We start from the raw sequence: 10994 nt of genomic DNA, 5'->3' as shown, positions 1-10994 counted from the left end.
TTACCTTTGCCATCTATCAATGAAAGGTCAAAGGAAAAATGATAATTAATTGAAATTAAAATTATTTTCTGCTTTTCCATGAACGACCGATTTTATGAGAGTTTCTTTCCTTTGCTTGTTTACCAGCAAGAATATAAATATTGAAATATGACCAACTGTTGGCCGGCTTAATTTAAAAAGCAAAAAAAAAAAATATCATACAATCCGATGTACCTATAGCTCTCTGTGTACATTATTTATACATACAATTCTTTAAGTGGCTCCAAAGTCAGTCATAAGCATTCATATATACATTCGCAAAATGTTTTCAAACACCAACTAAACTTACAACATCCTCTCTCTCCAGAGTATAAAATGCTCCATGCGTCTATGAAAGAAATATATTGGGGTCTAACTTGCTTTTAAGTTGATTTGTTCTCGCTACTTAGTTCAGTTTGCTATAAATATCGCGGTGGTTTACGTTACCACACTTAGTATGATGCGGTTTCTTGTGGCATTTTCGACTAAAATTATCGTTTAAGTGAAATAATACTCGAAAGTGAAAAGTGTGTACTACATACACTTATTGCATCTAATTTATGAACATATTTTGTGCTTGATAGGATCTGTATTTGTGGTACGATTTTGATAATTTCTACTTTTGTTTGTTGGGGATTTTGTTTGTTGCCGGCTTGTTGTGAAACGTGGAATAAATTCGTATTGGATGAGTGTATGTGTCCAAAAATTCTATATGTGTTATTAATTTAATGCAAATTTGAATTGATGTTCATTGGAAGTTCAACGTTCAACAAGCTTTTGACGAAAAACAAGTAATTATTATTTTTGTGTTTGCTTTAAGACGATTCAAATATTAAATAAGATGAATGTTAGCTGTACCGTGTATATTCTGTTGTCGTCTGTGTTAACAACGTACATTATTTGAATGTGTAACGATATTTGCATTTGATGGTAAACATTAAATGTGCCAAAATTACAACATATTCAATAAAAATACTTCTTGTTATAAAGACGATGCAAGATTAGAAAAACCAATATTTCAACTATCATCGCCTCAATTTACAAATGACACACCAATTTAATGATTTAACATTTATCTAGACATATATTCAATATATTAATATTGAAATCGACAACCGGTCTTCATCATTTGTTCGTTTGATGGACATATTTCGATGCAGGTCGTCCCGGTCGTCAATAGTTGTTACAAAACTTACAAAAGTTCTATTATTAAATACACGTTTCTTCGCTTATTGCAATTATATCCGTCCCAAGCCAACTCATTTCATCAAATTTTATTGTCAATCCGACTATAATGTTATAGGATTTTCATTTATCATCAAAGTACTGTCCATCAAATACCAATATTTACACTTTCTGTGTAAACAAACATCCACCTAAATTGTTATCATTTATTTCCACAATTTCCTACTTTTTTTATGGTCACTTTATGTACGAACAGAGCGAAACGTATATTTTCTCGTAAAATCAATAAAAGAAAAATGTTATATTGTCCATACACAAAATGTCTCGTGAGTGAGTGCACCCAGTGTAATGTGTGACGAGAAAAACAAATAAGTTTACTTTTGAATTTTCTCCAATGATTTTAATATAATGTAAACACAGCGTATGTGATACGTATTGGTTTCCCTTTTAATGGAACAGAAAATGTTGATTTGTAGTAGGTACAATATAGACATGAGTTTAATATTGATAACATTGGTATTATATGGTATTATATATAAAGTCTTATAAAGAGAGAGATATCATTAACATAATGGAACGTCTCCTTTCTCCGCTCTTCTTTTCTGTTTTATATCGTTTTTCTTAAAAACAAAATTATATTTATGATGAACCATGAAAATTAATAAATTTTTTAATTTCAAAAAATTCCATATCCATAAATTAATTCTGCGACTAGGTTATTGGAATGAATTGAAAGTATTATATACTTTATACGCACATTTCGATCGTGTAGATCTGTGCTTTGCGGTTTCTTCATAAATGTTCTAATAATTAACCTTTTATAGACGGATGTCATTAAATAAGCTCTTTCTTCAATGCGATCTTATACAGTTAAAAGGATGTTGACTACAGTCAATGAAGTAAAAGATTTTGTTTCAAATTGTCGAAAGTTCTTAATTTGAAAGAATAAGAAAAGCTAGACTAGGTGGGAAAGTTAATAAGCCTTAGACAATTGTATATAGTCGAACATTTAATTATAATTAAAACTTGTTCATGGATATTATCCACTGGATAAGGTCATTCATGTGCCTATAATTGTTGTGCTTTTCGTCTTTCGTGTAAATACTTACACGGTTTAGCACCTAGCAAAATTTTCAAGAATGAAGTTGCTTGATTTTTGTCGCAAGATTATGGTTTTCCAAAAATTCGAACACAAGAATAATCTTGTAATAATGTCTGTTGATAATAATTCGATCCTGATCACCTAACGAGTAAAATCAAGAACGCTTTATCCTTTTGTATGCGGCAGTATAACTATAGGCTATATTCAAGGCCTTTTTTTTAGGAATTTATTTCGTAAAAATTCCATTATATTCTTAAAAACGTCCTAAATTCCTGAATTTACGAATTAATGAATTTTTAAGACTTAATATCCCTAAAAATAGGCTCAAGGTCTTTCACATCTTTCGAATCCAACAACTTTCAAAATGTTGATACGTAATCTTTTACTTCATTTCTTTTAACAAGTCTTTTGCTATATAAAATCACACTAGTCGGAACCCATAGTTTATTTCTGTCGTAATTCTTGCTATTTTATTCTTGCCAGATTCATTATTCAATTATTAGACAACATGAGAGAGAAGTAGAACATTACTCGATACAATACTAATTTAGAAGAGAGTTCAGTTAACTGTATTAACTAAAAGATACTTGTTCCTAAGTCTTTCAATCACAATAATTTTTTATTTAGAATTTATTAGATCATCTATTCTTAAAGTAAGTCAGTTCAGATAAGTGAGCCATTAAGAGATTGACAATATTCTGTTAGTCGAACAAATCGGGTTAAATTGATTTCTTGAGGGCATTGTTCGCTAATCCATTTCAGAATAATGTTTGTGTTATTAATGCTTTTACCTGCAATATGTTCACATAAAAGAAAAATTAATATTTTTTACCAATATTTGACCGTAAAATCGTTGAAATATTCTCACATACCAATATTCCGAACACATTCCAGTAATAAAAAAAGTAAAGAAATTTTTTTCGTGTGGTATACTAAAATTGTTTATCACTTCTCTTTGTTTGTGCGTGCACTATTTACATATTCGAATATTCTCAATAAAAAAATAACTTACACAAACTAACTGAACTGCAGTTATTAAAGTCATCGACTCAAATTGATAACATGATATTTATTGCGCTGCGTTTCGATGGTTAAATTATTATGGAGAGTCGACATTATAAATTTTAAGCGAAAATAGTTATTTTTCTGGCAAGATTCACATTAGTATGTGATGATTTTTCACACTAGATGTTAATTGTCCATTCGAGGCTAAGACGAGGTGGTTGCCACAAAGATTTTTGAAAATATTGACGAAAAACCACCATTTATGTGCAAAAGATTAAAATCAAAATCATAGAAAATCGTCTATTATACACAAAAGCTTCAGTGTTTACAGTCAACAGTACGAGAAAACTATTCCTCCACTGTCTATCGGTTTATCTCGCAGCTCTTATTTATGTTACAAAATTAACACGACAACCAAGACAGGCAAAAAAAATTTTTGCTTTCCGTCAATTCTGCAAAAAAACAGTGATCGTTTTAAGCCGATTATACTAACAGTATCAATTTATGCTATTTTTTGTGGATTGAATCATTCAAATCCCCATTAAAAACATAAGTTTAATTGTAAGAAATTAACTTCAATATTAAAATGATAACATTGTTATGAGTGGAAACTTTTCATTTTATAAATATAGAATTCATCGACTCAACGATCATATCAATAAAGCAAAATAGGAGCAGTATATTCAAGTAAGTATATTTCGCTTCTTGTAGACTTTTTTTAAACGAAAAATATGCTAATTTATTCTGAAGCTTATTTGAATAAATCATTGAAACAAAAAATTTTGAAAGAGTTTCGTTTCGAATTTCCTATCTACTGTTTTAAATTGATGTTTTGGTCAGATTTTCGGCGATTACACGAATATAATTAGTTTTTTCGATGCAGTTATGCTAATTAACTCGGCACTGCCTCAGTAACCGTGACTTTGTCTCCTAATTTAATTTAAAAAAATTGAAATTTCATGATTCAATTAGATGTCCGGTAATTTGACTCGTATGGTACATCACATTTTACACGGTAAATACAATAAAATTCTGTTGAAACTCCGAGAATTATATGCTCTTGCAGACTCTTGACTCAATTATTTAGAATGCACTTCCAAGAACGATAGAATTTCGGTCATGAAAATTTGCGTAGAAGGTTAACTTCTTCTAATTAAAATATTCAGAAGAATAGGTCGCACACGAAGGTGTTTATTTCCGACTATATTTCAGAAGCCGACTATTTTGTGCAGTAACACACCTTTCTACACAGTAAGAAAATATGCAAATTTAACAACATGTTTCGATCTATGCGCAAGTGCTAGCTCGCTTATCTTATCTCATTGAAAATTAAAAATAAATTGACGCGATTATTTCATAGACGCGCGAATGGGGTGAAAGTGTTTTTGTTTCTTTAAATGCTACCAATACCATCAAACTTGTATCGGATATCGATAACTGCCGGGAGTGTAGATGTTAAAAAAAAATTAAAATTTCTTCGTCGGAAGATAATGGTCAAAAATTTCCGATGATAAGATTTTTTTTATCTGTTATCAAAAAAAATGTGAATTTTCATTCTATACCGAGCCAGCTAGTATGGTGCGCACATTTGTTCAGCAAAGCTAATTTTTTCGGAGTGTTTTGTATACGGTCTCATTATGGCGGTGTACGGTACCGTCGAAGAAAAACCCTTAGTAAAGAAAAAATCCAAATATGATAGCAGGCACTATTGGAACGTTTTTATTGTGGTATTAGCTGGTTTGTAGTGTTTTGTTAGACTTATTGATGGTTTGTTTAATTTCCTTATTGCCAAAGTATAACAGCAAGGTTTAATACCACTCTTTCGACATAGGCATTTGTTGGGTGATACTCAAATATTGAAAACCTTCTGTAATATATCCGGTGACGAGGGTTTGAACAGCTTGTTTGTTAAGGATAATATATCGTTCTTCGGTTTGCCATTAAAAATTTTCTGAAGAGTCAAATTTCGTGTTTTCTGTTTGTTCTTCTCTCTCTATCTCTCTCTTTTCAATATTTCATAAAAAGAAGTTTAGTCGCTGTTTATCAATAGTCATTACCTTAATGTTCGATTGTGGAAGCCGAATATCAACATTAGAAAGTCAATCAATCATAAGATGACACACAGCACACTAAAGGATAATGAAATTCTTGCGAAACTAAATTTAGTTGGTAAACAGAATTTTCATTTTTATTGCTAATGTAGGGACCACAGTCCATCATATAGGATCCACATTTGACATTTTAATCAGTGATAATCTGATAGACAGAGAATTAAATCCTACGTTTCTACCACTTTTACAGCGTTAACTTTTCTTGTGATGGGCGCTATCGGGTATTTCACGACATTAATCTTTGGATTTATGGTCATCAGTGGCAAGGAAACGGTCACATCGGGACTACTATATCCGGTAAGTGAAATTCGTTTAATTAAAACTATTTGTGATTTACTGTCGCTGATTACTTCAGAGTGAATCCGAAACGAGAGAAGTTAAATACTTGAACGGAATTTGGAATTTTGTTAAATCAAATGAAACCAATCCCACGGAAGGAGTGCGAGAAAAATGGTATCTCAAAGAATTGAGCAAAACGACAAAGACCATTCAGATGCCAGTGCCAGCCAGTTACAATGATATAACAGAAGACAGTGCTCTGCGGGACCATGTTGGCACAGTTTGGTACGATAGAAAATTTTTCGTTCCCGGATCTTGGTCAGATAACAAACGCGTTTGGATACGGTTCGGAAGTGTTCATTACGAAGCTCACGTGGTAAATAAATGTTTGCGAATCTTTTGATTTACTTGAATGTATTGAAAGCAACATCAAATCCGTTTCATTACAGTGGGTTAATGGACAAATTGTTGTAAAGCATGAAATCGGGCATTTACCTTTCGAGGCAGACATTACAGATGTAGTCAATTATGGTCAAGAGAATCTGATCACAGTTTTATGTGACAATGCCTTAATCTCAACCACCATACCGCAGGGAAAAATAGTCGAAATTCCCAAGTAAGTCAAAAAATTTCTGGATTTAAATTTTACTTTTCAATTATAACAATTCACATCTTAATCAGTGACAATGGTACGTCAATAGTTCAGCAATATTCCTTTGACTTCTTCAACTATGCTGGCATTCATCGGTCAGTGGTTTTATACACAACACCAAAGGTTTACATTCAGGATGTTAGTGTTACAACCGATGTCATCGATAATACGATAGGTGAGTGACGGAGGAGTGTCGACACGTAAAGCTTTCAGTTTCAATGCTATTTCTCGAGCAGGACGAGTTTTCTTTCAAATAACTTGCAATGACTCTGAAAACGTCCTGACCGCATACATTCAAATCAAGGACAAAGAGGGAGTGGTTGTCGGAAATGTCACAACTGATAGCAACCTTAACGGATTCATAGACATATACGACGTCAACCTATGGTGGCCTTATTTAATGGACCCTAATCCAGGTGAGGACTTTTTTTTAGTGAAATCTTCCAAGTGATCTAACTGCGGCCCGTCCATCTGCAGGATATTTATACACATTCGAAGTGAATCTACAAACCGAAGAGAGCGAAATAATCGACATTTATAGACTGAAAATAGGCGTAAGATCTTTGGCTTGGGATGACAAGCAATTCTTAATCAATGGAAGACCGATATATTTCCGAGGATTTGGCAAGCACGAAGATTCGGATGTAATGTTTAAATGTGACAATTTCGAGTTCCTTTACTGACTACAAAATTTGTACATCGACAGATTCGTGGAAAAGGATTAGATTTAGCACTAATAACCAAAGACTTTAATTTACTTAAATGGATCGGCGCAAATGCCTACCGTACTTCACATTATCCGTACTCCGAAGAGAGCATGCAATTCGCTGATGAACATGGTATAATGGTTATTGATGAATGCTCGAGTGTTGATACTGAGTAAGGATCAACAGCGAAGTTGTGGCGGTTTTTTTCACTATAAAAATTGTCTATCACAGAAACTATACACCAGCACTTCTCGATAAACATAAATCGGCTATGGAACAGCTTATTCATCGAGACAAAAATCATCCAAGCGTAGTGATGTGGTCAATTGCCAATGAACCTCGGACTAGTCAACTAAATGCTGATTCCTATTTCGGGTAAGTTGATTGATCAATTCGATTAAAGCCGTTTACTCACTGCAACCCCGGGAAATGAGTTATTACTTCATTGATATGAGCGTAAAGACTAATTTCCCGGGGGCTTAGTGAGTAAAGTTACTTATTTAAAAGTTACGAACAAGGACTTTATCGACTACTACAGTCTCGAAATGGCATTTCTATCGTAGTCCTTATTATTTCGTCTTCCAGTCTATGCGTTGTGCACTGTAATTACTATATTCTGGCTCTGTCTTTGTTTCTCTATTTAGAAAGGGTCTTTTGTAGATAGAAAAGCTTGTCTTTCGAGCAATTCTTCTTTGGAAGTATCACTGACGGTGCGAGTGCATTTTTAGAATTTTAGAGGATTTTTGTTTTTGAATGCCGGAGATCTGTAAACATTTCACTGAATCTTTTGTTGAGTAGGTTGCTGTTGCATGTTTCGGCTTTGTTCTTATATTACTGTCGCTCGAATTCCACTTTTATTTCAACTCTAAAGTCCATAATTTCTCAGAATGTGTTTGTTTATCATTTCGGTGTTATTGTTTGTGACAATTTTATCGTCGAATTATTGCAATTATTATGTTTATGCAGAGCCTTGGCTAATTATACAAAACAGTTGGATAATCGTAGACCAATCACAAGTGCCATTGCAACGCCTGCGGATCAGGATAAACTGGTATGCCAATAAAATTAGAGAATGTCCAAACAAATGGCTTAACTAAAATTATATTTCCGTTTCGCTCCCCAAAGGCACAGTACTTAGATATCATCAGTTTCAACCGGTACAATGCTTGGTACTCCAATTCGGGTCACTTAAATATGATCACACAAAATGTTATTAATGAAGCTACCAATTGGCACAATAAACACCAGAAACCTGTTCTTATGTCAGAATATGGAGCGGACACAGTTGAAGGGCTGCATATCGTAAGTATACAAAGATAACATGATTTTGGGAAGGAAATGAAAATTTTGAAATTAATTTAGCTGCCGTCGTTTATATGGTCAGAAGAATTTCAGCGAGATTTGCTGTCGCGCCACTTTAAAGCCTTTGATATCCTCAGAAATGAAGGATTCTTTATTGGGGAATTTATTTGGAATTTCGCCGATTTCAAGACGAATCAAGGTAAATTGATCTTTTATGCTAATTAGACGGTCGTTATTTCAAATATCTAAATAGTTGATACAAAGAGCCTAAAACTGAAACTGCATTTTGAATTTTTTGAGTGCTTTAATCTGGACATAAATTACAGAAAAAAACAAAGAAAAAGGCGATGCATGTGTTGCTTTTATCAAACATCTTTTCAAAAATAGAGGTCTGACTTACCCTTTGTTGATTCTAAATCCCGAATTATTAATGTCATTTTTATCGTCTACAATTTGGATGCTAAATTCATCGAACAAACTAACAAACAAAAAACCCGCATGCACACACCGATTACATCTTAATTTATTTATTCAAGGTTATACACGAGTTGGCGGCAACAAGAAAGGAATTTTTACAAGACAACGACAGCCGAAATCAGCTGCGTTCATTGTCCGCCGAAGGTATCATGAACTTGGTAAAGAACTTGACGAGTTTGATGATTTGCCAGACGACTTGAATGTTTACATAACGGAAAATTTGAGTGTTTGATTTTGCAATATTTATTTAATTTATTAAAAACTTTAGTTATTATCCACTCGAAACGTTTTTTTTTATTGCCATCATCGATGCTGAATCATTCCACAATAACAGGTTTGGCTAACTTTCTTTTAAGTTTTTTTTTCTTTATCGTCACGAGACAAGCCCATCACGAGTATAAATATGGAATCTACTACTTTTTTTGACCTACGTTTTCTCAACACATAAATAGAAAATCTATTACTTCATTCATTTTAATGCACATATAGTAATACAAGACCACATTTTCTAGAGATCATTCTTTAATTTGTGGTCGCAGTCGTTGCCATTATGGCGGTTGCCTAAAACTTCTTAATCAATCCAGATGTCAGTCAATGCATACTTTTTAGTTGTCATAGCTGTGCCTCGGGTATGGCGTTGCGAGAACTAGGAAAAAATGAGCTTACGCTATACATTCGGTGTTTGGGTAAAATGGAAAAATCACTGCGTTTCGGACCATTTTAGTCTAATCTAATCTGCATAAATTGTCTACCAGTAACTTCGTCATTCGTTCTCTAAATCCCAAATCAAACCTATACTAAGCAACATAAAAGGTCAATTAATTTTCAGTATTGGGCGACACCGATGAATTATAATGTAGAGATCTGATCAATTACACTATTTCAGCGCTGTTGCAAACTATACTCGATCACTGGATCCATACCGTCCAGTCACAGCTGCTATTGCCGTATCCGTTTTCAGTGATCGTGCTGTGCGTATCAATTTCATTTGGGATCATTGAATGTTCAATTTTCATACAACAATTTTTCTATCCAGGCAAAACATTTAGACATCATCAGTTTCAACCGATACAACGGTTGGTATCAGAATCCGGGAAAACTGAACATGATTACAAATCGAGTGGTTGACGAGGCAATGTCCTGGCATAATAAGCATAACAAGCCCGTACTAATGTCGGAATATGGTGCAGATACGATTGAAGGGTTGCATTTGGTTAGTTTAAAAAAAATATTTCCAGTGAAAAGGAGACTCACCAACGACTTATGATAATTCACTTTTAGCTTCCTGCATTTGTTTGGTCCGAAGAATATCAGAGAGAGCTGTTTTCACGCCATTTCAGAGCGTTCGACATTTTACGGAAACGAGGTTTTTTCATCGGAGAATTTATTTGGAATTTTGCCGACTTTAAAACCAACCAATGTAAGTTTAGAGAGAATTTTGGAATTCTTAGACTGATTATAATTTTGTAACAAATCTTTTACCTAAAGCTGTGACAAGAGTGGGCGGCAACAAAAAAGGGGTATTCACACGACAGAGACAACCGAAAGAAGCAGCCCATCATGTGAGGAAACGATATTTCTCTTTAGCACGAGATTTGGATGGGTGGTGCACCCTTCCAGATGATTTATTTTCGTATGTAAGCCAAGCAGTGTCAGACAGATTAGAAAATCCCTGAATTTGCAAATATAAGTTTTTTTTATCAATTTTTATATCCTGGGTTTTCATAAAGAAATGTGCGATTGCAGTGAAATGAGTAGCTTTCCAGCCATTTAAAAAAAGAATCGACTTTAGTATATTAACATTAGAGGCGCTGCACACAGGTTATGATCAGAGCGAGAGAACCGAAGACTAGTTAATTATAACTTGCCATATGGTACTTGTCAAAATATTGCTTTCTCTTTCAAGATGTTACGTTGAGTGCGAGAGGACCGAAGACCAATCTATTATAAGTTGTCTTGGGGTACTCGTCGAAATATTTCTTTCTCTTTCATCATAAGAGTGATATCGCCAAATCTTCAGGTGATTGGGGAACAACGGTCTCCGATTTTAATGAGTGATAGCTTGTTGGATTCGTCTTTCAATTCTAGGAAACACGTATCTTTCACTTTTTCTAAAAAAAAATGTTAGTCAAATAAAGTGTTAGCAGCACATGACT

At 33.7% G+C, this 10994-nt stretch overlaps 1 protein-coding gene across 8 annotated transcripts; it reads left to right on the top strand.

Moving 5' to 3' along the window:
* Positions 1-423: 423 nt before the first annotated feature.
* Positions 424-10548, top strand: LOC119071386 (beta-glucuronidase). 8 transcript variants are annotated; one of them, XM_037176260.1, is made up of 15 exons: positions 424-809; positions 3943-3997; positions 5612-5718; positions 5777-6076; positions 6150-6316; positions 6382-6527; positions 6589-6768; positions 6830-6996; positions 7059-7231; positions 7291-7434; positions 8026-8110; positions 8185-8361; positions 8422-8534; positions 10233-10258; positions 10327-10548. In XM_037176260.1, exons 3-15 carry the CDS (start codon positions 5629-5631, stop codon positions 10512-10514), a joined length of 1956 nt encoding a protein of 651 aa, XP_037032155.1. In that variant the 5' UTR covers positions 424-809; positions 3943-3997; positions 5612-5628; the 3' UTR covers positions 10515-10548. The 8 variants fall into 8 exon arrangements, with proteins under 8 accessions (XP_037032155.1, XP_037032157.1, XP_037032158.1 ...); XM_037176262.1 differs by lacking the exons at positions 8026-8110; positions 8185-8361; positions 8422-8534 and adding exons at positions 9725-9809; positions 9875-10051 and having other exon boundaries at positions 424-616; positions 10120-10258; XM_037176263.1 differs by lacking the exons at positions 10233-10258; positions 10327-10548 and adding an exon at positions 8898-9116 and having other exon boundaries at positions 8422-8560.
* Positions 10549-10994: the final 446 nt, after the last annotated feature.

Source organism: Bradysia coprophila, assembly GCF_014529535.1.
Source record: "Bradysia coprophila strain Holo2 chromosome IV unlocalized genomic scaffold, BU_Bcop_v1 contig_144, whole genome shotgun sequence".
NCBI classification, from domain to species: domain Eukaryota; kingdom Metazoa; phylum Arthropoda; class Insecta; order Diptera; family Sciaridae; genus Bradysia; species Bradysia coprophila.
The sequence above is the reverse complement of the archived record's forward strand: the minus strand, read 5'-3'. Positions and strand labels throughout refer to the sequence as shown.